General features: G+C 41.7%; 1 protein-coding gene across 1 annotated transcript; it reads right to left on the reverse strand.

Annotated features, from left to right (window-relative positions):
• Nucleotides 1-18,594: 18,594 nt before the first annotated feature.
• On the reverse strand, nucleotides 18,595-21,287 carry LOC147431215 (phytolongin Phyl2.1-like). Its single transcript, XM_086493844.1, has 2 exons — nucleotides 19,479-21,287; nucleotides 18,595-19,405 (listed from the first exon to the last, which is right to left on the reverse strand). Exon 1 carries the CDS (start codon nucleotides 20,572-20,574, stop codon nucleotides 19,708-19,710), a length of 867 nt encoding a protein of 288 aa, XP_086349970.1. The 5' UTR covers nucleotides 20,575-21,287; the 3' UTR covers nucleotides 18,595-19,405; nucleotides 19,479-19,707.
• Between the last annotated feature and the right edge of the window lie 6,043 nt (nucleotides 21,288-27,330).

Genomic DNA, 27,330 nt, shown 5'->3' on the forward strand with positions numbered 1-27,330 from the left:
AAGCAAAAACAACAATACACCTTTTAAAAAAAATTACATTTGTAACATGCATTGGACGATTCTTTTAAGTGTCATAAAAACTAATATCTAATACTTCCAAATGATGTTCTCATGTTAAACTGATCATTTAATATGGGGAATACCAGGAGAGTAAAAGCTAGAATATTGGTAAGGTTGCAGACCGTAGGCTAAGGTTCCAAAAATTAAACCTTTTATCAAATGGCCAAAGTGTAGGGGAATTGGATGGTCATGGGAAAGACTAAAAAGTCTTCCCACATCCCTAGGAAGGAGGGGGCAAGCCCAATTTGTAGGGGATGAGAGAGAAACACACACACTCCAAGGGTTCTCCTTATCACAAAGGGAATACTAGACACATGTTAGGTTCCCAAGCTAGTTACCCCCAACCTCCCCTCATAGAGGTGGACCAATGAGAATTAGGCTAGAGTAAATTTACTCTAATCAATTTAAAAATGCTTAATTAAAGAACCAATAGAAATTAAGCTCCCCAGAAAGACTATTGGATAGTCTACCAAGGGGTCCAATGAGCATTCAACAGCCCAATGACTTGCATGATTCCTATTGGCCAGAAGACAAAAAGGTCCAATGAGGGTTTAGATGAATTATTTAAATACTTGAAGCCCTCACAAAAGTGGAAAGGGAGACACATGTCACAAGGCTATCACTTATGCTTTTTAATTGTCATTGGCTAAGCTTTGCATGGGCCAATAGGATGCCAGCATGAGCAAATAGCAAGAGGGGTCGACCAAGAGAGAGAGGGGGCTGATTTTGCAAACGCATTCACACACACACACACACACACACACACACACTCACACAACTCATGTGTGGAGCAAAGAACTCTCTCTCCTTCTCCAAGCTTTCATAAAAAGCTCATCATCTTCTCCAAGCTTTTGAGAAGGGAGGCCTACACCAAAAACTCTTGGCTTTGTGATGCAAATCCAACCAAGAGCCAAGCTTCAATGGCATGCTCATCTCCTCTACCATGCTAATTACTAAGCTAAGCTATGCTATTAGAGTGATTATGTGAGGAGAATACTTCTTTCTCGTAAGATACCTCTTCTTCCTCTCAATCTATCCTCATTCCCTGCTAGTTCTCACCATTTTTGAAGGTGTGTGAGGTCTTGGGACTGAGGCTTGGGACACTAGGTGTGATTTTCAAGCATAATTTGGTGCATGAAGCTTCCATCTTCATTACACCAACGAGTTTTGTCAAGGAACAGAAGAATCGTATTGTACAAAAGTATCCTTTGATGGGAGAAGCTATAATACAAAGCCTTTATGGAGGGGGAACCCGCTCCATGTAAATCCGGTCCTCAACTGTTGTTAGTTGTTCTATTTCTCTCTCTTTTCAAGTAATGCCAATGCCAAATTAGCGAGGTGTAAATTGCTGGTTGCTTTCTCAATTAAGTAATCTCTCTCTATGCTCATTAGAAACTTGCTCTTAATGAAATGCTCACTATGTTATCAATTTCCGCTACACACAAGTTACTAGTGCATTAAATGTTACAGTGGTATCAGAGCTATTGGTTTCTCTTTTCTTGCTCAAGAAGAGAGGTCCTCAAGCTTGCTACAAATGGTTGGTGTTCTTAATTGCAAAAGAGTAAGTAGAATAGGGATTTTTCATCCCTTAAGCACGCCTGCTTTATGCAGTTAACAGAGACACCGTCGAGAGCTATGGTCTTAATAATGGAGTCCTACGGGGCTTTCTTATGGCTTAACCATTATTGAGCTATTAGAAGCTTGACAGGAGCCCGTGATCTCTTGGCTCTGTTGAACCCTCTCTTATATTCCTTGCACTTAATAATATTTGAGCTACGGGTATAGATGCTTGAGTGCTTATCTTTGAAGGTAAAGAGGAGTAGCAACTAATGCTTGAAGTGCCAAAGTACAAGTAAAAGTTTACACCTAAAATTTGCTTGTATGGTTGACAAAGGAAAAGAGATTGAAATGAATGTTGATAGCTTTGATTTTGCTAATGAACATGCTACTAATAATGCCTCTATGCTTGTTAATTACCTTGTTACCAGGCTTCAACAAGCCATGGACAATCCATCCCTCCAAGGTGAAGTGCAACGGCAGCTACGTACTCATGGGATTCTCCAAACTCTCCACCAAGAAGAGAGAGTACTTAGGAAGCCTCCTTGTGAGACTTCCAAAAGAGGACTCTCTCCGATAAGGAAAAAATAAGAGGATCCGTACGAAGGGCTCAAAAATTTATTACTTGAGGATGCATCTCCCTCTCAAAGGAGAATACAAGTTTCAATGGTAGAGCCCTCACTGAAAGAACAAGAAAGAAGTGTCTTGTGCCACCTCGATGGAGAAGGCTCCACGAAGACAGCGGGCAAAACGCTCTCCAACACCCCCTAAATGGATAAGACCATCGTATACTTCTCTACACCATAATTCAAAAAGGGAAGAGAAAACACAAGAGAAGAAAAAGGCGAGAAAGAGGTCACCCTCTTCTCCATCTTCTTTGTCATCTTCCTCTTCTGAAGAAAGTGATGTGCAGACAAGGAGGAACAAGGGAAGAAAAAGGTGAGGAAGAGGTCACCCTCTTCTCCATCCTCCTCGTACTCTTTCTCCTCTGAAGAAAGTGATGGTGCAGTTTTCGAACCACCAAAAAGAAGAGGCCATAGGAAATCCTATGCCGCGTGGAAGAGGTCGTCCAAGCTCAAAAAGTTTAAAGAGGGAGGAAAGAACATCTCTTTCCTTACCTACAGTGGCACCTTTGGTGATACGAACAAAGTTTTGGCCTTCGTCGAACATTTCAATGCACCGTTTGGAGATGAGGGCTTCACGGAGTCCTCTAAGCTACGTCATGTAGCTATGCATTTTCAAAAGTCTGCCAAGCAATGGTGGTCTAGCCTACGAGCAAACGATGAAGCTCCACAAACGTGGAAAGCTTTAAGAGCTTCCATTATGAAGCAGTTTTTGGCTACCCATGCCAAAGACAAAGTACTCACCGAATGGTGAAGCTTGAAGCTCTCTCCCTACGTATCTATTCACAAATATGTAGACAAGTTTTGGGACTTACATCTCAAAGTCGCTGTCTTCAAAAGATGGATTTTCAAGAGCAAAAACAACAATTTTGTGCGGATTTAACTGAAGATATGGCAAAGTATGGCAATTCCCAAAGTCCACGCACCATATTTGCGATCATACACCATACCATGGTGGCTTCATGAATCAATTTCCAACAAGGGACTAAGAAAAATCTTAAGCCCACAGAAAACAAAGGCCGCAATAACGAGCCTATGGGGAAGAACCGTGTCCAAAAGTCTCCCAAAGGCAACACCAACGACAACAAATCTAAGGAGAAGCGAGTTTATAAAGGCAAAAATCAACTCTCTCATGAAGAGCTAGAGCGTTATCGTAAAGATAACCGACGTTTCAAGTGCGGGGAGCAAGGGCATGCTTATCGTGCTTGTCCCCACAAGAATACACAAAATGAGTCTCCTAGAGCTACCTTGGTCAAAATCCAGGAAGAGGATGCTCATCACAAAGGATATCCTCTATGCCATGCTTGGGAAAGGTAAGAGAACATGATGCTTTTATTCTCTTTGACCCTGGTTCTACTCACAATTTCATATCCACAGAGTTGGCCACCAAACTAAGCACCCAAGCGTATGACATGGGAGATGTCCTACCTACCGATGGTGCTTTCACTCCCTTACTTGGGAAATTGAGGCTCGTGGGGCTCACCGTTCAATACCCCCTATATAACGTGAGTTCGCGGGATATTAAAAAACCCCTCTTTTAACATGTTTGAATGAATAAAATGACCCCTTATTTTAGGATTGTTTTTTAAAATTGAATATTAAAACCCCGTATTTTAATGTATCTCTATTAAATTACTTAAAATTTTTGTATTAAAACACCCCTCCTTTCGAACTCATGTTATACATTAACATGATTACATAGTGCACCCCCCGAGAATTGAGGCTCCATGTCCAAAGCTATGTCAACAAGGAGGATTTCTTTATCTCTCCTCTCAAGCACGAGGATGTAATCCTAGGGGCACCATGATTTGATCGCATGGCTGCCAATGTTAAATTCCCTGAAAGGCAAATCTACTTTAGGTTCAGGGAAAAAGATACGTACATAGATGCTAAGGAGTCGGGTAACACCATATCTATTATACATACGCAAGCTTTCAATAAGTCAATATAGAGCTCTATTTCCGTGTACATGATTTTTGTTAAAGATTCTCCAAATGAACCTAATGTTTTAGCAAAAGAAATTATAAACAATCATAAGGAATAAGAGTTATCCTTGTGAACTACCTCCTAAACGAGGCAATGATGACCATACAATTGAATTTCTTCCAGGAAGGTCACCGAAGTTCACCGCCTAATAAACCTCCTTATAGAGTTTCTCAAGCTCAACAAGAGAAGATTATGTGAAAAGTGCATGAGTTAGTTGAGAAGGGCATGGTTAGGCCTAGCTCATCTCCATTTTTTTCACCAGTGTTATTAGTGCAAGAGAAAGACAGCACATATCGTATGTGTGTCGACTATAGGGCACTAAATAGGATCACTATCAAGAATAGGTTTCCCATTCCACGGGTAGAAGAACTATTTGATAAGCTACAAGGGTCGACCTACTTTAGTAGGATTGACCTAAAAAGTGGCTACCATCAAATAAGGATAGTTGATCAAGATGATAGTAAAGACCGCATTTTGCACTATGTTTGGTCTTTACGAGTACATTGTCATGCCTTTTGGCTTGACCAATACACTAGCCACATTTAACCGCTTGATGGAGAAGCTATTTAGGCCTCACTGAACTTTTACTGAAGTGTTCTTTGATGATATAACTGTCTACTCTAATTCACTAGACGAACACAAGAAACACCTCCAGGAAATACTTTGAGTTTTACGAGAGAATAAACTTTATATTAATCGAAAGAAAAGTGAGTTTTTCTTACAAGAGATACAGTATTTAGATCACATTATCTCTCAAGATGGCATCCAAATGGATCCATTAAAGCTAGAGGTAATAAAAGGATGGCCTAATCCAAGGAATCTACATAAACTAAGAAGCTTTATAGGTATGTGTGCATACTATAGACGCTTCATAGAAAAGTTCTCACAAATTGCGGGACCATTACATGACCTAACAAAGAAAAATGTTAGGTATATATGATCCACCAAGGAGAACAATGGCTTTGAAAAGCTTAAAGAAAAGCTTATCTCTCAACGTGTGCTTACACTACCAGATCTCTCAAAGCCATTTGAGGTCCAATGCAACGCTTGTGGGGATTGCCTTGGAGCTATTTTGCTCCAAGAAGGGCATGCCATAGCCTATGAAAGTCAACGGGTCGACCCTATTGAGCAAGCTCTAGGCATATATGAGAAGGAACTTCTACATGCTCTAGATTCGTGGAAGCACTATTTATTGGGGACTCATTTCATTCTACGGACGGATCACCAAAGCCTTAAGTACTTCATGACGTAGACCAAGCTCTCCGACAAACAAATGAGGTGGGCAAATTTCATTTTCATATTGCTCACATTGTTGGCAAGCATAATCAAGTAGCCGATGCACTCTCAAGACGACCGAGAGTGAATGCGGTTTCCATAGCAACTCACAATGATCTATCTTCTATGATAGATGAGTATGCTCTTGATCCCAATTTTAGAGATGTGATTTCAGCCCTTGCACTAGGGAAGAAGGAAGAACCATTTACCCTACAAGATGGTTATTTTCTCTATGGCAATAGACTATGCGTTACTAACTCACTCCGTGAGAAAGTAATGTATGAATCGCATGCTGCTCCGTATGCGGGGCATAGAGGGATTCAATCTACCCTAAAGGGGATAGAAACATATTTCTATTGGCTTGCCATGAAAGCAAACATACAAGAGTATGTTTCAAAATGTGTGGTATGCCAAAAGACGAAGTTTGATAGAGGGAAGCAACTTGGATTGCTTCAACCTTTACCAATCCCTAATTCACCATGGGAGAGAATATCCATGGATTTTATCTTTGGATTGCCCAAGTCTATCCATGGGAACACAGGAATATGGATGATAGTAGACAGGTTTAGCAAACAAGCACATTTCATACCTGTCAAAAAGACTATCAAAGCCCATCAAATGGAAACCCTCTTTACATCACAAATCTTCAAGTACCACGGCTTGCCAATGTCCATAGTGTTAGATAGAGATCCTAGATGACGAATAATTTCTGGAAGGGTCTCTTTGAAAACTTAGGTACAAGGCTAAACTTATCTTCGGCCTATCATCCCCAAACGGATGGCCAAAGTGAAATAGCTAACCTAGAACCATTCTTGATCTACTAAAAGCTTATGTCACAGAAGTAGATCAAAAGTCCCAATGGGAGAAGTACTAACCCTTAGTGGAGTATGCTTTTAATAACACTGTACATACTTCCACGGGAAAAGCACCTTTTGAGGTGATAGAGGGAAGATAAAAAACTCCCTTGCCACTCAAGGTACATGGGAAGATCTTCGTTGCAGATGAATATAGCCGAGACCTGCAAGAATATTTCAAAAGATTAAGGATGCTATATCCATATCTCAGAAAAGGCAAAAGGCTACTGCTGATAAGCACAAACGAGCCCTAGCCTTTAAACAAAATGATTGGGTCTTACTTAAGTTTCCCAAGGCTCGATTAAGGCACACAACGGGCAAGAAGCCTATGGGACACCAAAAGTACTATGCTAAGTTAGCAAAAAGGTGCTATGGCCCCTTCCAGATTCTTAGACCAATCAATGAGATGGCCTATAAACTCAAGTTGCCTAGCCATTGGCTCATACACAATGCTTTCCACGTGAGCCCATTAAAGCCTTACAAAGGAGAGACACCTCAAGAAGCAATTATTGAAGACCCACCAGAGATCGAGGACCAAGAAGAGGTACTACATCCCGAGTCCATTCTTTGACATGAAGACAAGGTATTACGAGGCGGTAAGATTATTTGATGATATCTTATTAAGTTTAAGAACTATCCTTTTGAAGATGCTACATGGATGCAAGGCATACAATTAAAGAATAACCTAAACCTTGTCCATGCTTACAATGCTTCCCTAGAGTAAGAAAATGTAAATATGTTTAAATGAACAAAGTTTTTATTTTATAAGACTCTCTTTTTCTTTATTGTGCACAAATGTTAATGAGTATATGCATGCTTAGGATCATGTTTGTGGAGACGGCGTCTCCCAAACACCAAGTAGATCTTGTCACTCTACTATGGAAGATTGATACGGACTAATGTGCAGACATGCTTGCGGCAGCTAAGGCTCTCAAGCACCAAATGGACTAGTCATCCATTCTCGAAAGATGTCGTAGGGTAAAATAAAAGTCCTCTACCCGCTAGCAAACGGACTGATGACTAGGCTTTATTTTCTCTACCTCATAGTCGAGGACAACTATGATTTCAAGAGAGAGGTAATGTCATAAAAACTAATATCTAATACTCCCAAATGATTTTCTCATGTTAAACTGACCATTTAATATGGAGAAGTACCGGGAGAGTAAAAGCTAGAATATTGGTAAGGCTGCAGACCGGTCTCTGCCAGGGATCCAAAGGGGGATAGCCTGCGAAAGAGCAATGTGCTTCAATGGGGCTTAAATGTTACCATATACATGTGGTAGTGATGTGTGTGAACACACTAGGACCGCCGGGGCATTTTTTCCCTCTTTAGGAGGTTTTTTCCCCCGTGCATTGTATATACGCCCATCACTCTAGGGCTAACTATCTTTCCATTGCACGCTAAGTAACATACTCTCTATTGTGTGCCTTGAGCTTCCTTCGTCTTCTCCAAGATGTGTGTGTTTCTCTGCAACCCTAATTCCAACAATTGGTATAAGAGCAGGTCACGTCCTCCCGGGCTTAGTCGCCAGCTGCTCCAGCACACGCCTGCTCACTTTCTCCGATTTCAGTGAGCTTTGGTGAGCATTCGCAGGTCGACAAATATTTTGATTTGGGCTCATTTCGGCCTCCGTTTCCACTACAGGCAGTACTGCACAGGCTATTTCGTCATTTTGTGCAGATTTTCTGTCAGTGCCGCTTTCTGCATAACAGGTGCCTTATAGTCTTCTACGGTTTGTGCTATATAGCACAAGTTGTTCCCGCTCCATTTCTCCTATTTTCGGGCAGTTTTCACATCAGGTGCAGCATTTACCATGGCTGACAACAACAACACAGATGTGTTCAAGATGTTTGCTACTGAGGACAGGTTGGATGGGGACAACTACCCTATGTGGGCTTATATGATGCAACATGTTCTTGTGTCAAAAGGTGTCTGGAACATTGTGCAGGGCATTGATGTACGTCCTGGTTCTGAAGATGTAGGCGATATTGAGGATGTTGCAGGTCTTGCTGCAAGGATTGCAGCTGTTAGAGTTGTTTTGCCTACGGCAGAACAAGCTCGTTGGGATGTTAAGGATGCGCAGGCTCATGCATTGATTGCGTTGTCTGTGAAGCGCACCATTATTCCTCACATCCGTTCAGCAAAATCTGCAAAACAAGCTTGGGATATTCTAGCAGGTCTTTATGCAAGCCGCAATGAGGCTAAAATTGCTTTGCTGCGTAAAGAGCTAGAGTCGAAGATTATGCATGAGGAAGATGATATGGACACTTTCCTTGCTAGTGTCAAGGATATCAATGAGCAACTCATTTCTGCAGGTGAAGTCTTTTCGGACAGTTCCCTTGTGCAGACTGTTCTTGATGCCTTACCAGATTCCTACCAAACTTTTGCTAGTACTTGGAGACTGATGACCCAAGGAAATCCTGAAGTTGTCAAGTTTGATGCATTATGCACATTGCTGTTGCAAGAGTCACTTTCTAGAAAAAACAGGACTAGGCAGCGTGCAGTTGAACAGGCTTTTATTACTTCTCGAAGAAAGGGTGGTAACAGTAATGCAGCCACTTCTTATGGTTCTGCTGTGAGTGGCAAAAATTCTGTTCCTAATGCTTCTGCTAGCAGCACTTCGTCTGGCAATTCTGGTGATAAGGGCAAAAAGAAGATACGTTGCCATTATTGTAAAGCCAATGATCACTTGATCAAGTCGTGTCCTAAGTTGAAGGCCAAAGAGGCTAAGAAGAAAGAGGGTGGTTCCACTGCAAATGCTGGTTCCACTACAAATGCAGCCATTGTTGAGTCTTCTGTGAAAGGAGATTCTGATGCTGATGTTGATGCACAATGGGCTTTTAGCGCAGAGTGCACTTACAATCCTGTTGTCCATGATGCATGCTTGTCAGTTGCTGCAGATTCACATGTGTGGTATTTCGACAGTGGTGCTACAAAGCACATTACCTCACATCGTGAATTGTTTACCTCTCTCGAGTCTGTCCCTCATGGGAATTCAGTCACTTGTGCCAACAACGCCTCTTATCCAGTTCAGGGAGTTGGAAAGATTGTGCTCACTGCTACTAATGGCAGTTCCTTCACACTTGTTGATGCACTTTATGTACCTGGGATCAATAAGAATCTCTTGTCTGTATCCGCACTTGCTAGACTTGGACTTGTAGTCAAATTTGTGGATGACAAATGTACAGTTCATGATCTCAGTTTTGGTGATGAAATTGTTGCATCTGGGCTTTTCTGTCGTGGGCTGTATAAGCTCACTCTGTATGACAAGTGTGGACAAAATTTTGCAAATGCTGTTGCAGATTCAAGGGCTATTTCAGATGCAAAACTTTGGCATGCACGTTTTGGTCATCTGAATTTTGCCAGTTTGCTGCGTTTGCAAAAATCTAATATTGTTGCTTCTTTGCCGCCTCTTGAAGCACCTGTCAAACATGTTTGTGAAGGCTGTATTCTGGGTAAAATGCAGCGTTCTAAGTTTCCAAAGGATGGTTCAGTTAGGGCCACATGCAGGTTGCAGCTTGTGCATAGTGATGTTTGTGGGCCCATGCAAACTCCGTCCTTGGGCAATTACCTGTACTTCGTGACTTTCATTGATAATTACTCCAGGCATGCATGGGTATTTTCGCTTAAAGCGAAGTCCGAAGTTTTTATGTGCTTCAAACAATTTTTGGCTATGGCTGAAAATGTCTCAAAATGTACTATGGGCACCCTCCGTTCCGATCAAGGGGGGGAGTATATGTCTCATGAATTTAATGCATTTCTGGCTAGTCGTGGGATAAAACACCAATGTACAGTGTCTTATACACCTCAGCAAAATGGTGTTGCTGAAAGGAAAAACAGGTCACTAACGGAAATGGCACGATGTATGGTCAAAAGTCAAGCTTTGCCGCATTCTTTTTGGCTTGAGGCCATCATGTGTGCCACTTATGTACTTAACAGGTGTCCTACGAAAGCTTTGCAGTCTATTACTCCATATGAAGCATTGCATGATAGAAAACCTTCTATTGAGCACATGCGTGTTTTTGGCTGTTTGGCATATGCTTTGGTGCCACAAGTGCAGCGCAGAAAATTGGATGATAAGGCTGTCAAATGTATCTTTGTTGGTTATAGTGCTGAAAGCAAAGGTTACAGGTTGTATCATCCGTAAACAAAACGTATTCTGGTTTCACGGGATGTAGTGTTTGTGGAAGACTCTATTCAGCCCTTGCTGTCATGTACTAGAGACAGTAATGTAAGCTCACAGGACATTTATGACACTTTGTTGCCTCTTTTCAGTGGTGGAAATACGAATGTAAGTTCCAATGAGGCAAATGTACAGCCTATGGGGGTTTCTGAAAATGTTTTAGAACAGCCTATTACTGATGCAGATGTACATGATGTACTTAATGAGGAAAGGGCTGAAAATGAGCAGGCTAGAGGTATGCCAAAATGGCTGGTGCACACTTTGCGTGACAATAAATTGGATGCACCTTTATCTAGTCGTACTCGTTCAGGCTCTCGCCATGCATCTTATGCATCAGATTGTTATGCTTTGGCTGTGTCTAGTTTACATGATGTTGAGGAGCCTCTGTCTTTTGATGAAGCATAGAATTCAGAAAATTGGATTGCTGCCATGAAATCAGAATATGATGCACTTATAGAGAATGACACATGGACTTTATGTGATTTGCCTCCTGGCAAAAAGGCCATTGGTACGAAGTGGGTTTACAAGTTGAAACGCAAGCCGGATGGTGAGATCGATCGCCATAAGGCTCGACTTGTTGCAAAGGGTTATGCACAACAAAAAGGCATAGATTATGAAGAGACTTTTGCTCCCACTTTTCGTATGACTACTGTGCGTTTTCTATGTGCATTGGCAGCTCATTTTGGTTGGGATGTACATCAATTAGACATTGTTACTGCTTTCTTGAATGGTGACATATTTGAGGAAGTTTATGTAACGCAGCCTCGCAGTTTTGTCATAAAAGGACAAGAGGACAAAGTGTGCAAATGTAAGAAGGCTTTGTATGGGTTGAAGCAATCTCCTCGTGCTTGGTATGAGAAAGCTGACACTCATTTGGTTAAACGAGGCTTTCGTAACAGTCCAACAGAAAGCACATTGTATGTAAAGCGTGAGGATGATGTATTTCTCATTGTGGTTCTTTATGTTGATGATTTGCTGATCACTGGACCAAATGAGAGACATATTGCTGAATTTAAGGCTAATTTGAATGCTACTTTCAAGATGAAAGATTTGGGGCTGTTGCATCATTACTTGGGTATACAGTTTAAGCAGTGTGATGGTGGTATTGCCTTGTGTCAGAAAAGTTACATAGAGACATTGCTATGTAAGTTTGGACTTGAGGATTGCAAACCTATTGCCACTCCCATGGAAACAGGTTTGAAGTTGAGTCTACATGATGCTGGCGATCCTGCTGATGTCACTCTTTACCAAACTGCTGTTGGCTGCCTCATTTATGTATGCAACACGAGGCCAGATATTCAGTTTGCAGTCTCGCAGGTCAGCAGATTTATGCATAGCCCAGGGTCTAAGCATTGGCAGGCTATCAAGAGGATTTTCCGCTACCTTAGTGGCACTTTACATCTTGGCTTGTTTTATCCCAAGGGGGGATCATTGCCGCCAGACTTACATGCTTTTTCGGACTCAGATTGGGCTGGTTGTTTTGACATGCGAGTGTCCACAAGTGGTTTTTGTTTCATGCTTGGCAGTTCATGTATATCATGGTTGAGCAAGAAGCAACCTACTGTGGCCACTTCGAGTTGTGAGGCTGAGTACAGGGCAGTCTTCACAGCTACAGTTGAGTGTGTATGGCTCAGACGCCTTATGGCTGACTTGGGTGTTGGACAGGACACTGCCAACACTATCTACACTGACAGTCAGAGCGTATTGGCAGTTGCGAGGAACCCAGTTTTTCATGCTCGCACAAAGCACATTGAGGTGCATTACCACTATGTCAGGGAGAGGCTCTCAGCAGGAGAGATCAGCTTGGCTTATGTGCCAACACAGGACAACCTTGCAGATCTTTTCACAAAGGCGTTGTCTCGTGAGAAGCTTGAAGCTTTCCGCAAAGCTTTGGGCTTACTCCTCTTTGTGGACTGATCCTGTCCTCAGGGCATGGCACTTCCCTTTACTCATGTGCCAGCTCTCGTTCACCGCATCACTCCAGGGGGGATTTGTTACCATATACATGTGGTAGTGATGTGTGTGAACACACTAGGACCGCCGGGGCATTTTTTCCCTCTTTAGGAGGTTTTTTCCCCCGTGCATTGTATATACGCCCATCACTCTAGGGCTAACTATCTTTCCATTGCACACTAAGTAACATACTCTCTATTGTGTGCCTTGAGCTTCCTTCGTCTTCTCCAAGATGTGTGTGTTTCTCTGCAACCCTAATTCCAACATTAAAAAACCTAAGGTTCAATTCCATTAATACTTTCATAGGCTAAGGTTCCAAAAATTAAACCTTTTATCCAATGGCCAAAGTGTAGGGGAATTGGATGGTCATGGGGAAGACTAAAAAGTCTTCCCACATCCCTAGGAAGGAGGGGGCAAGCCCAATTTGTAGGGGATGAGAGAGAAACACACACACACTCCAAGTCTTCCCCTTATCACAAAGGGAATAATGGACACATGTCAGGTTCCTAGGCTAGTTGCCCCCAACCTCTCCTCAAATCCTATTGGATGGCCATAGAGGTGGACCAATGAGAATTAGGCTAGAGTAAATTTAGTCTAATCAATCTAAAAATGCTTAATAAAAGAACCAATAGAAATTAAGCTCCCTAGAAAGACTATTGGACAGTCTACCAAGGGGTCCAATGAGCATTCAGCAGCCCAATGGCTTGCCTGATTCCTATTGGCCAGAAGATAAAAAGGTCCAATGAGAGTTTAGATGAATTATTTAAATACTTGAAGCTCTCACAAAAGGGGAAAGGGGGACACATGTCACAAGGCTATCACTTATGCTTCTTAATTGTCATTGGCTAAGCTCTGTAGGGACCAATAGAATGCCAGCATGAGCAAATAGCAATAGGGATCGACCAAGAGAGAGAGGGGGCTGATTTTGCAAAGGCATTGACACACACACACTCACACAACTCATGTGTGGAGCAAAGAATTCTCTCTCCTTCTCTAAGCTTTAATGGAAAGCTCATCATCTTCTCCAAGCTTTTGAGAAGGGAGGCCTACACCAACAACTCTTGGCTTTGTGATACAAATCAAACCAAGAGCCAAGCTTCAATGGCATGCTCATCTCCTCTACCATGCTAATTTACTAAGCTAAGCTATGCTATTAGAGTGATTATGTGAGGAGAATACTTCTTTCTTGTAAGATACTTCTTATTCTTCTCAATCTATCCTCATTCCTTGCTAGCTCTCACCATTTTTGAAGGTGTGTGAGGTCTTGGGACTGAAGCTTGGGACACTAGGTGTGATTTTCAAGCATAATTTGGTGCATGAAGCTTCCATCTTCATTGCACCAACGAGTTTTGTCAAGGAACACAAAAATTGTATTGTACAAAAGTCTCCTTTGATGGGAGAAGCTATAATACAAAGCCTTTATGGAGGGGGGACCGGCTCCATGTAAATCCGGTCCTCAAGTGTATTCAATTGTTCTATTTCTCTCTCTTTTCAAGTATTGTCAATGCCAAATTAGCTAGGTGTAAATTGCTATGTTGCTTTCTCAATTAAGTACTCTCTCTCCATGCTCATTAGGAACTTGCTCTTAATGAAATGCTCATTATGCTATCAATTTCCGACACACACAAGTGACTAGTGCATTAAATGTTACATTAAGTGTCTTTTGAGGTTGTGTTTGTCATTGAATCAAATGGAAGAGTTCGCATACAGTTTTTTGTGAGTATTTAGAAAATAAAGGGTGAGTAGGTGATTTCTTGTAAGTGAGGAGTTGTGCAACGCTATAAACATCATCAGTTTTTGGCTGATATGGTACAAAATTGCGACTCATTGGTTTGCAACAAGACATTTGAGAGACTTGCGCCATTCTATGATTTTTGCACGCTTTAAAGATCCCAAATGCTCGTTCACATCAATTGAATTGTGCACTGATATGCTTGGATGTCAAGATGTTAAGGCCCAAGGATGAGGGCATGTCTGCTTTGGTGAGTTGCGAACCCTTTACTTTTGCTTAGGCCTAGTGCATGGAGTAGGAGAGAGTGACTCAAAATAGCCACAGGAGTGAGCTGTTGAAATTGGGATTTTTTGAAGGCTAAGTTTGAGCTAGGAAAAACCTTTTCTTCAACAAAATATTTTCATGATGTAAACCATTTTTTAAAGGAAAGCCCACATTCCTGTGAGTGGTGATACAATGATTGTTGGTCCAGGCTTTCACAAGGTCGCATGGCCGCACTCGAACCTGTCACCCGGGTGATGAGTTTCGAGTACTCAACCAACCAAGCTAGCTCCTGTCACCATCCTTACGAAGTAAACCTCAACAACAAGAAGGGTGCTACCGATATATTGATCATAGCAAGTACTCCTAGGTAATTATGTAATAAGGGCTTTCATCAAAGCTAATTGGAAGCATAATGCAAGCATAGAGAACTTCACATCTTTAGAAGTGTCTTTCTAAGATCTGCAAATGAAATTTTTGACTAAAACCAAAAACAATGTTGAAACAATGTGTTGTGTATATGCCACAAGTTCAAGCTGCAAGAGCAACCAGCACTTACTTAAAAGTCTAGGTGGTGGAGGAGCAAAAACTCTCAAAAGGGATCCTCTTGACTATCAAAATTGAAAAAAAGTTCAAGAGCATCTGCTGTGGAACTAAAGGCAATTAATCATGCACAGGAAAGTAACTTAGGGTGTGGTCACGAGAGGCTTAGTTGTCACTAAGCCTTGACAACTTCTAACATGTGCAGAGAGCATGCACCGGCTGCAGGTACACAAGAAGATTTAGAAATTTTCTCATGTAGGAAAACGAAGTCTTTTGGAGTGTTTTTCATACAATGCATAACATCATGAGCTTCTACTCGAGAGGCACCACATACCTAGCTAGGTATGCACTGCCTCCCTCACAGAAGCTAATGATGTTGTACCAAGTCACAATGTGGGAATTATTGTGAGAATTTGTCCAAAACTTCTTGTGCGTAGAGAGAGGAAGCGCAAGGCGCAAAAAAGCTTGAGCTCATTGGCAGAGGAAATGCATAGTTTTGTAACTATGCCTTTTTAGGCATAGTTATACTACAAAGCAGGTGAAAGATGCCGCCTATCGCAGTTGGTTGATTGATCTTACAGAAAACTAAACCTCACGTGACCATAGGCTTAGCAATAAAAGACAAAGTGCATAATGCACTAAGATTTGCATGCACAAAGTAGCAGGTGTATAGAAAATCAAGATTAAGCATAGCTATAATAGTAGAGTTATGAACACTTTCAGCATGCAGAGAGAACAAAACATGTTTAGTGTTATCCTAACCACCTGTGATTGCATTTCTTGTGAAGAAGAACGAAGCTTGGCAGAATAAAAACCTAGAGAAGGCAGGTGAAAATAAGACTTACTCAAAATGTGCAAAAAATAGGTAACCTTCAGGCGCTTCCATAGACAAGATGATGCAGTTGTGACTTCCGTTAGCGTAGAATGAGCAGCCGCTCTGCTCACAAGAAGTTTTGGACAAATTCTCACATTAATTCCCACATTGTGACTTACCTCAACATCATGAGCTTCTGTGAGGGAGGCACTGCATACCTAGCTAGGTACGATTGGGGGCAGGGGACCGCTGGCCCGGTGCGAGGGCCAGTGGTCCCCTGCCCCCAATCGTACCTAGTTTGGTATGCGGTGTTGCATACCTAGCTAGGTACGATTGGGGGCAAGGGACCGCCGGCCCGGTGCGGGGGCCAGTGGTCCCCTGCCCCCAATCGTACCTAGCTTGGTATGCGGTGCCTCTCGAGCAGAAGCTCATGATGTTATTCATTGTATGAAAAACACTCCGTTTTCCTACATGAGAAAATTTCTAATCTTCTTGTGGCTTGACCTTGGGCTGTCTCTCTTTTACTTCCCTCCCTAAGAGTTGTTGACCATCTTTTCCTCCAATACCATCGCGCACTAGGCTATGGTGACTTGTAAACCGGGTAGGAGGATTACACAGCAGCATCACATGACTAGGCTCAAAGTGAGCCTAATGTTGGCAATGGAGGAATTTAGCTACCTTTGAGAATTGAGGAGCCTTTTTGTCCCTCTTACTTTCCATCATGGGCCCACCTTTGCTTTCCATCATGAGACCAATGTCTCTTTCACCCAATCACTACTACTCATGGATCACCACCCGAAAAACCAAAAATCCATCATAACATAGTGTTTATTTAAACAAACACTTAAAAACAAAGCTCTCAATGTTTACTTATTTTTCATTAGCAGAAAGATAAATGAACTCTAAGCCTTTGCCCTTTGGACAAGCCAAAAAAGGTGAGTCTTCTATATTGGAAGAGAAGCAAACATGACCCCTCAACACTAGAAGAGAACCCTTCAACAAAGGAGAAAACAAATACACGAGGAAAAGCCACGTTTCTTATGGTTTTTAAATACTCGATGAAGATGGTGCTACCTTTCTGCCATACTTTACGTATGGATTTTTTCTTTTTTGGGGGCACAAACATGCGAGCACATAATGCAGTTTCTCATTGTTTTGAGAACCATGTTAACAAATTATAATTGTTATCCACACTAGCTAACTCCCAAATTTTATATAACCTTTTCTCAAAGAATTTAACATATAAAGAGTTTTTTTAAAAATCATAATATCATTACAAACACAAAATTTGAATAGGGCCAGCCATGCAGCCTTTGAGTCAGAGAATCAAACACTTCTTGGCCCATTTCCACTATATTTTCACGTCGAAAGGGTGCCTTGTACTGGTCGTGTTGTGTTTGTAGGGTCTGGGAGGAGACTATAGATATACCATTATCTGTTATGCCTCGGAGAGAGGCCGGATATGCATTCAAAAAGTATTTTAAAAAAGCTTGTTTTCAATGATGTTACTCGTGCCCTACTCTTGAAAGAGATTAGATGGCAATCTCTTGACACTACTTGCTATGAGGTAATAAACAATCCCTTTTCATTATGAAACTTGTGGGTTTTATCTTAAAATGCAATATAAAACCCCTTTCATACATGTAATCCTGCTATATTTTTCAAATTTTGCCAGATAAAATACCCCTTACATTTTGAGCTCATATGGTGCACCCCTTGAAATCTTTCACATCCAAACATTGCAAAGTTCACTTGTAAAGTGAATAAAGGCAATGTTCACTTTGCCTTGAACCTCTCCTCTCTTAGATTGGAAGTCCTTACACATCCGTATATGTCTACTTATCCAAGCACATAGAACAACTCAATTGACTGATGAAAGATTGTAAACAGTGCTTCCACATCATCAACAATCCTTACCACTTGAAATGAAGCTGGAGTTTCCACTTTATATCTCAAAGTAGATACCCGAAATGGAAAATGCGGCCGGATCCTTATCTTTTTGGCCTTCTAAAAGAGCCCTTAGAGGAGAAGGGAGAAAATTGTACACATGAAGCTTTGGTAAGCATCACATGGTTAGTAGGCCCACATGAGTAAGACTCACCTTGTTATACACTAGCCTGAAAAACATGAGCAATTCTCCAAGATCAAAATGCCAGGTATCTAGGCATCGAGAAAATTTTCAACCAAACAACTCAAATTTTGATCCAACTTGGTCATAGTCATCATGGACATTGCCACTATATTGAATCGATCCTCCTTGTGTGCAATGAAGTCAGTCGTCCACCGCTTGGACCACTAATGGATATTATGTGAAGAAATGGTATATAACTATTTCAAAAGAAGCCAACAATAACAATTGCAAGAGCCTGGCCAAACATTTCATTGAAAAGCATTCCAAGACAAGGCAAAAGAGGCCCTAAAAAGCCAACTTTCCCTTGCAGAAGTTAGTTGAAGAAGCACAGAGACCCAAAAAAATGACTACTCAGTACTCTTCCCACAATGGTTGTCATCATATAGCCAATGTGATAACACTCTTTGAAAACCTTGCCTTAGTGCCCAAGTTCATACCTGTAAAGACACATCCTGTACACAGCCGGAAAAGCGTGTCAGAAGACTAAAAATAATCTTCCTCCTTACTCAATTCCTCCGTAGGAACGTCTCCAACAAGGACGGTGTCATTTTCTAAAGATTAAACCTGGAACCAGAACCTTGTCTTTAATGCTCAAGTTCAAAACTCTAAAGACACGATAGCTCTTTAACCAATAGGTTTAGTTCTGTCTTATCTAGTAAAACCATTCAATTAGAAGCGACTCTAAGAAGACCTCCAGACACAAAGCCAGATAAGTGTGTCAGAAGACTCTAATATAAGTTCAATTTCCCTGCACAAGCGTCCCCAACAAGGAGGGTGTCGTTTTGCAATGATTAAACCTGGAACATGTCAGGCGAGGGTGTGTGAACTTGAGCAAGAGCCATGCATACACACACAGCCTGAACAAGCTGCTAATTGCATTGAGCCACACAAGCATCCCAACCACCATGTACCCTGTGATAGCCATATGCTTCGTCCACCCAATGGGTGAACTTGATTGCATTGAGCCACACAAGCATCCCAATCACCATGTACCATGTGATAACCATACGCTTCGCCTACCCAATGGGTGGAATCTCCTCCCACACGCTACCCACTCTCCAAAGGAAGAGTACTCATACTCCCAATGTAGCACACGATTCAAACACATAGCTGTCACAGTAAAACTTTCACACAAGCTGGATATTATGAGACGCGGGTATAACCGCACATATCCCTTGAGATATTCAAGGAGGGACCACAATGAAGATGTAAATAGAACCTCTCACAGCTGCAAGAATAAAAAATTGTGCGCTTTATTTCAAATCAATATAGGTATTTGTACAGATGCCCCAAAAAATGCTGTAAAACAGCACAACAATCTCTGTTCTTGCGAGCAATGAGAGAACTAACCGCAAATTTTGAAGCCATGGTGTTGTGAACTACGTCATGTCTCTCAACTTCTCAGCATGACCATTCATGATGGAAGGGAGCCCTGAAAAATGACATGTATCCTAGTAGTTCCACAAAAAGCAAAGAGTGCCGTGAGAGAAAACCAAAGTGCTTACTCTGGTTGGCTTGTCATGAAGCAAAGCACGCGACATGAAGTGGATTAGTCGCTTTACCTCTGCTTCTTCAATTTGAAAGCTTCCTTCTGGCTTTATGTCTGCTGCCATCTGAAAGCTTCCTCAGAAGGATGTTGAATGAATTACGACAAACTGCACTCATTTTACTGTACACCCATATTTTACACGACGAAGGACGATGTGCTTCGAATGCTTTCGTATGCGTTGAGGCTCAATCTCTCTTGAGGCATTTTACTCCTCTACACACTGCAAGCCAGATTGCAAGAAGTACCACGCAAACAAGAAGATCCAATATGATGACAAGCTTCACATGACGCCACCACCTGTCTTGAGCCACATGCCAACCAGACTTATGGGTCTGCGCACGTTCGCATGGACTGGTGTCATCAATCATGATCTCCAATCCCTTGCCTCTGTTTAAAGCTTCACAGCTACTGTCAATGGGGCTGCTAACCACCCCTTTGTCGTAATCCCGAGTCTTGTTCTTGCCTCGCTTTATCTTTCCAATGAGAGGCATGCGTGGCGATCGAGAGCATGCACTCATGGGTTTGCGCTCGGTTTGAAGATCAAAATCCTCATCGCTCATCTCCTTCAGAGGTGCGACTGCCGATGGAGAGCTTACATCATACTCGTTCTCTGCGTCTCTTTGGGCTTGACAGAGGAGTTCCTCCTCCTTGAGTCGATTTTTCTCTCTTTGAGGCATACCAACGAGGGGCAATGCCAGACGCCTGAAGAAAGGGTCCATCTCATGATGAAGGTAGTAAGGTGTTAGTGTATCCACATGCACAACCCTTTGCTGTAAAAGGACCTTAAAAGCATCCCTCACATGCTCTAGAAACATGAAAGCTTTCCCCTTGCTAAGAGCTTCATCCATGATGGCACAATAGATGAAAATGCCCTCAATTAGGCATATGAACATGCGATCGCTTGTGGTGTAGCTGAACCTGCTGTGCAAAGGCGGTACGTTCTCCAAGCATCTGGCCGCTATGTGGACAAAATCTCCCCACCTCCCGTCTTGATAATCTGCTAAGATGATGTTTCTCTTGGCTACTGCTGCATAGAAGACCAGGGGCTCCATAGCCAAAATCACTTGTGCTCCCAAACAAATAACCAGATTCTATGGGGAGAGACAATGATCGGGGCTCTTTGAGGGCAACATAGCTGCAGAAATCCAATCAACCGGGAAGATTTTGCAGGGACATGATAGATATACGCGTGTCAAGGTCACTATAGCCTAGAAGAAGGACAGAACAGAATACATGGAGCAATTTATCTAATGACGAAAATGGTAAAATATAAGGCCTCTCAAACGGAACGATGAAGAAAGAGTACCCGGGTAGCAGGAGCGCTTTGCGCATACGAGCTTACAGAAATCGTGTGGCAACCATAGCTGCATACCTTAAGGAAGCAAATTAATGCACCCTGCTACTAGCGACTTTGACAAGCTATAGCAAGTGGGTTTGGGCTGCTGCTGCTGCTACTACTTCGTCGTCTTCTCTCTTCGTGGTAGGCATGGTGTCTGTGTGTTTTGTTTGTTTTTGTGCAATGGCTAGGTCAAAGGCAGAAAGAGATCGTGTTGAGGGCAACGAGGGAGAGAGGATCAGATCAGCTTTGCGAGACGGGCACGGCACCCCCCGCCCAACTCCCCATTTTGCCGCGAGCGAGCAGAAAGGTCAAAAGCGCCAGGTGGGCTGAATCGCCTCTCACCATGGCCGTGGAAACACTCTCAAGTCTTGTGTGATGGGAGTCGGGAGTGTTTCCTACGACCTTAAAATTCTTCTTCTTCTTCTCTCTCACTAACACCCAGGAGCCATGGTAATGTGTGGCTTTATATGTAACCCTATCTCTCGTGTGGCACACTGGTCTCTTGTTCAATAGCTTATTTTACCCTCGAATAAACGATAGGATTAGATATAAGGCAATAACTTTTAACACGTAGATGCTGAAAGTTGTTGACAATAGCTCGAAGATGAAGAAAGTGACAGAACCTACACCCACGCCAAAGAATGCGTTAGTAGAGAGAGAGATAGAGAGAGAGAGAGAGAGAGAGAGAAGAGAGAGAGACCACTCCTCTTGCTTGGAACACTCGTTGCATCAATTGCGTGGAGAGAGAGAGAGAGAGAGTAGCTTCTAACTTTAGAAACAGAAACTACCATTCTTTAATTTTATTCTTTTGCAATGCTCTCTCGCAATGGTCCCCTTAATCTCAACAACATGAAAATCCTTTTTTTTCTTTTGCAAAACACAGGTCGTAGGGTGGCTCAGCCTGTTTATCTCTGATCCTTTGAAGATGTCATGTTTTGTCACGAGCATGGGAAGAATTTGTAAATTTTTGGCCTTATAATCTATTCACCATTGTGAGTTTTGAAAAAAAAAACATAAAAATCCTTTCAAAACATATCAAATGCATAAGTAAAGAGTGAGTTTAGGAAATCAAAGTCAAAAGATTTTTCTAGTCCTTATAAAGAGTTTTTTCTTGTCCTTGTAAAGAGGTGGTCCAGTCCACATTGACACATTTGTATTCATTACCTTCCTTCCTTCCTTCTTCTTTTAAGAGTTTCTTTGCAATGTGTGGTTATCTATAATCTATATGTATTCTATAACAGCAGTTCGAGTACCCTTTACACGTGTCAACATCTGCGAGTTGAAGGCTAAATGCCAAGCACGCGATAAAGAGGGGGAGCGAAAGAGAGAGAGAGAGAGAGAGAGAGAGAGAGAGATCGTACTCGTCTATCTATACTATATATGAAGCAGCTTAAAATTTTCAAGGAAGGAGAGGGTCTCCACTTGTCACTCCTTGGTTCATTTCAAAAACACCTTACAAAACATCTAGTCTAAAATGCAAAAGTGAAGGGTAAGATTGTAAGAAATAAAAGCCTTTGCAGAATGTAAAATGTAAGGACTACAAGCCTTTTCAAATGTAAAGTCAAAAGACTTTCTATTCTACATAAAATAAACTAGTATGTGCCCCGCTTTGCCAAGGCTACATGTGGGTCAACTGCAACCATTGTTCTCCTTCCCTTCAGAGGGAGGGCAAATGTGGACAAATGCCTATGATTCTCATGTGAGCTTTTACAGCTCTTTAATTTAAAAAATTGTGCATCAACCACCACTATAACTACTTTCTAAATGACAATGTATGACAACACACAAGGTCTAAATGCCCTCCACATTCACATCAATCAAGCACAAATCTATCTTTTGGATCAACACTGTCTACCTTTCCGAGTGTAAGATCGAACAACTAATGAAGTGTAGTTACTCTCCATATGCATTGACCAAGAAAAAATCTCCTTCTAGTTGGTCATGCCAAGCTCCAACATATACCTCCTAATCATGGCAAGTTTGTCCCTTCCCCCCTCCACCTCCTCCTCCTTCTCTCTATCTATGTGTGTGCGCGCGCATGTGTGTGTATGTTTATTAAGTTCAAGAATTATCAGGTCAATTTGAGGTCTCTTGGGAATGAATTAAGTAATGGGCTCCCTTCGTGTGATGTCTTGTCTTAACATCCTATGTTTCTCTCTAAGGAGGCAACGAATTTGCGATTAGGCTAGAGACGTCCCCCTCACACAATTGATATGGGACCCTTATGAGTGGTAGTGGCCCTCTAAATAGACTAATAGAGAGCTGGTATCCTTCTTTGGATATAGTGTTTGCATTGAATGACAAATTCTTTAGATGCATTAGCATCCCCTCTCACCATTCTTACCGATTAAGGCATTGGTCATGATAACAACTCTCCCATGCTTCTCTCATGTAGTTTTGGTCTTGCATTTGGGGCATCACAATCAACTAAGTCATCAATTGCTATTTGTTGGAACTTAGGATGCATGTACCAGCCATGACCCAACATGCCAACATTACACCACATAGTAGTAGAAGAAACTTTGCCATTGGTATGCACAACTGATTTGGTGAGCAGTGTGTCGTTTGCTTCTCAAAGGCAATATTCATGATGGGTGTGTGACTTGGGGGTGATTGCATGGCTAAAGCAACTTTGTCTCTATATGTGGATAACTTTCAAAATTTATAGGTTGGATTGCACTCAATCTAGCTAGCATGTACACTTGCATCTACCAAGACTCGTCGCATGGATGTTGAGGTCTCTTGCAATTGACCATAAGGAGGTTAGTAATACAAGGCACATACTGTTTTTTTGTGTACATGTACATTTGGGCACCATTGGCACCTTAAAGTGTGAGGGCAATTAAAGCAAAAAAGTTCACTCAATCGTTTCTCTCTGCAAGAGTTTTGGGCATCATGCTAAAAGAAAGGGCATGCTGCAAAATACACACACACACACATGCCTGCATGTTCTTCTTTGAGAGAGCAGAATGTATTCAATCCTTCACATGCTTGCCCTTACCCATATTTTATACCATAGCAGCCATTTGTCTTAGCTCCCACTCCCTTAAATGTGAGACAGAGCATTGAGGCACTACATGGAGGAGAGACTCTTTGTACGTGAATTATGTCCCTAGTGCGATCATTGTACCTTACATGAGTGCTCAGCTTTTGATCACATCAAACTTGCTTTGCCCACATTTTAGCCCATACCATGGCCTACATACCTTTCTCTCCTAGCCACCTCATGGATTCAACTTGTCAGTGGCCACCCTTATATCCATAGTCTTCAAGCATGTTACATGATGTACTCGGTCACATAGGTCAATCTGACCTTTAAGGATTCTCTCTCTCTCTCTCTCTCTCTCTCTCTCTCTCTCTCTCTCTCTCTCTCTCTCTCGCGTTAACCTTTGAGGTCACTATGATTGTTTCTATGATATTAAAAGTTATGACCCCCTCTCCTTGTATAAGTATGTGAGCATGCAAGCCATTGAGTTCAAGAATCAATAATCCACTAAAAATTTTAGGTCTCTTGTGATTTTCTTCTTCCTACTCTCTCTCTCTCTCTCTCTCTCTCTCTCTCTCTCTTCTAACTTGCTATGCAACATGACAACTTGTTGCCAACAATGTTTGGATTGGATAAGGTTTGTCTAAACTTAATACCTGAGAATCGAGATTAGTCGTTCTTAAGGTTAATGGGTTTCAAACCACGTCCGTAGGACGAAAAACGTCTCTCTCTCTCTCTCTCTCTCTCTCTCTCTCTCTCTCTCTCTCTCTCTCTCTCAGGTTGCACGTCTAGTTTGTAGCATTAAAATGAAGCATGTGAGATGCTAAGAGCCTGGTCGTGTGTACCAGCGAGCTTGCTTTTTGCCCAGTCACGAGCCGTCTCTTCTCTCTCTACCTATCTAATCGTGGTAGTTAAGAGCCTCAAAACGGTCATAGCCTTTCACATGGTTGACTTTTGAGACCCTCTCAATTAGCAGGAACCTGCTCAAGATTTGTCTCATTACTCAGTCAAATCAAGAATTTGTCTTCAAAGACACCGATTTTCTTGACTTGCAAACAAAGTTGGAAGGCTATCTAGCCGTTCCAAAGTGACCAGGCTCTAAATGTAAGCAAAATGACATGGAGGCATTCCTACAATGGGAGGCACATGCATGGAGGCAGCCCTACAATAAGAGACTGTAGTCATCATTTCTAGGGCGAGGCAAAGGATCCACATTAGGTATGCAACACCAAGGAGGATCCAAATGAGCAAAGGATTCCCCACTCCAAGACCAAGGCCAATACCGTCGACTGGCAATGACCATCCTTCAATGCAATCACATTTGTGTTCTGGAAGAATCATTTTTTCAAACATAAAAAATTGCTTTTCTTTAATTTTCCAAGAGGAAATTTAGAAAATTAAGTTTATTTTGCAGTTTTTTACACTATTATTCTCTATTTTGGGGTGGAATGTTTTCTTTTCCCCTTCCCTCAACCTGAATTTTTTAAATTGAAATCGGAATGATATTAAGTTGAGATACATTTTTTCCAAACACTAAATCGAAGACCCGCCTTGCACGGCCGTTGCCGTGAGCACTACAGTAGCATGCATTGGGGTTTTGGGGGGGGGGGGGGGGGGGGGGGGGTATTCTCTGTCAAGCGCCAAGGCCAATCAATGGCACTCTCTCTCTCTCTTTTGAACAAAAATAGACACACACACTCCTCAACAAGGCTAAATGGGATTAGCTCTCTCTCTCTCTCTCTCTCTCTCTCTCTCTCTCTCTCTCTCTCTCTCTGACCTGCGACACACACAACGGTGCCGTAGAAAATGAAACCTAATCTCTCTCTTTCTCAGACCTGCGATGTGCCCCATCTCTCTCTCTCTCTCTCTCTCTCTCTCTCTCTCTCTCTCTCTCTCTCTCTCTCTCTCTAAGTCTCACACACACGTTCAAGGTGGACCAACTTATCGACGCATGACACAACTCATTGCTCGTTATTTTCTCAAGCTACTAAGTAGAGCCACCCTTCACAATAACAAAAGTAATCACCCTTCAAAATTGAAGGCTAGAGTGAAACTCCATGGCCTTGCTAAAGAGTTTAAATTATATAAATATATATATCTATACTAATAGATAAAGGGGGAGCGAATTCCGCCCCCCCCCTCCCCTGCCACGCGCCAGCTTCTCCTACATCCGGTGGGTGTCACATGTAGTCAGGGAACACAGTGATCGCTTGCAGTCCAGGAACATAATGACGGGGGGAGAGAGAGAGAGAGGGAAAGAGAGAGAGAGAGAGAGAGAGAGAGAGAGAGGTGGGGGAGCTGCCGGCTGCACTCGTAGTACTAAGTATTGTGACTTTTTGACAGAAATGAGAAGTCAAAACTAAGTCTTTTCATTTTCTACCATCATAGTACTTGCTACTTAGTCTTCATTTTTACATTTCAAACCAAATGACTTCTGAGTTACGTTGCATTTTTACATTTCAAACAAAATTTTTCTTAAGGTTCTTGAAATGAAAAAGAGAGTGACACACGGATGCCCTCTCCTTCCTAAAAATTTTAAGTTCAATTATATATAGTATAGATATTCAAGATTGATTGCACATAACAAACAAGTGAAAGGGTCACGATGGCTTTCAAGAACAATAAGAAAGTGATAAAATTGTTTAAACGGATATCAGTGTTTGGGAAAGGATTGCATCAGCTTAGTCTTGAGCCGATTGAAAATCGAGACTAGCTAGCTGCAAACCATGGTAAACGAAAGAAAAACAGATAAAATATGTGAGAAAGCCGTCCAAACATTTTATAAATATCAAAATTTCTGCTAGTATTTTCGGTTTTTTTCTTTGTGAGGAGGAAACTCGATCAGCAGGTCGCTTAATAAAAAAGCCTTTCTTGAATGCTAACACTAATTGGAATCAAAATATAAAATGCAAGAAATGTAAAGCCATGTGAAGTTGTGAAATGAAAGGTGAAATCAAAAGAACTAATTAATATATGTGTGTGTGTGTAGAATTTATTAGAATTATGCAAGGTGAAGTTTCACTTTAGCATTCTAAAACAATAGAATACAAAAAAAACATATATGTGTGTGTATGTGTGTAAAATTTACTAAAATTATGTAAAGTAAAACTTCACTTTAGCATTCTAAACCAATAGAATGCAAGAAAAGTAAAGACATAATGTGAAATGAAAGGTAAGTCTACATCATGCACTCAAAACTATGAAAGTCCCCCTAACCCAACCCAACACTAAGGGTTTCTTTTAGAAAGCCAAAAAGGGATAAATAATGCAGCTTAAAATTTTGTGAGAAGGAGAGGGCATCCACATCTCACACTGTGGTTCATTTCAAAGAAAACCTTAAAAAACTTTTGGTTTGAAATACAAAAATCAAAAGTAAGTGGTAAGTACTAATAACTATGATGGTAGAAAATAAAAAGACATAGTTTTGAGTTCTGTCAAAAAGTCAAAAAGTTTAGTACTTCATCTATATTTATATTATTTACA

The sequence above is a fragment of the Adiantum capillus-veneris genome, chromosome 21 (assembly GCF_014529385.1).
Source record: "Adiantum capillus-veneris isolate H3 chromosome 21, ASM1452938v2, whole genome shotgun sequence".
Lineage (NCBI taxonomy): Eukaryota > Viridiplantae > Streptophyta > Polypodiopsida > Polypodiales > Pteridaceae > Adiantum > Adiantum capillus-veneris.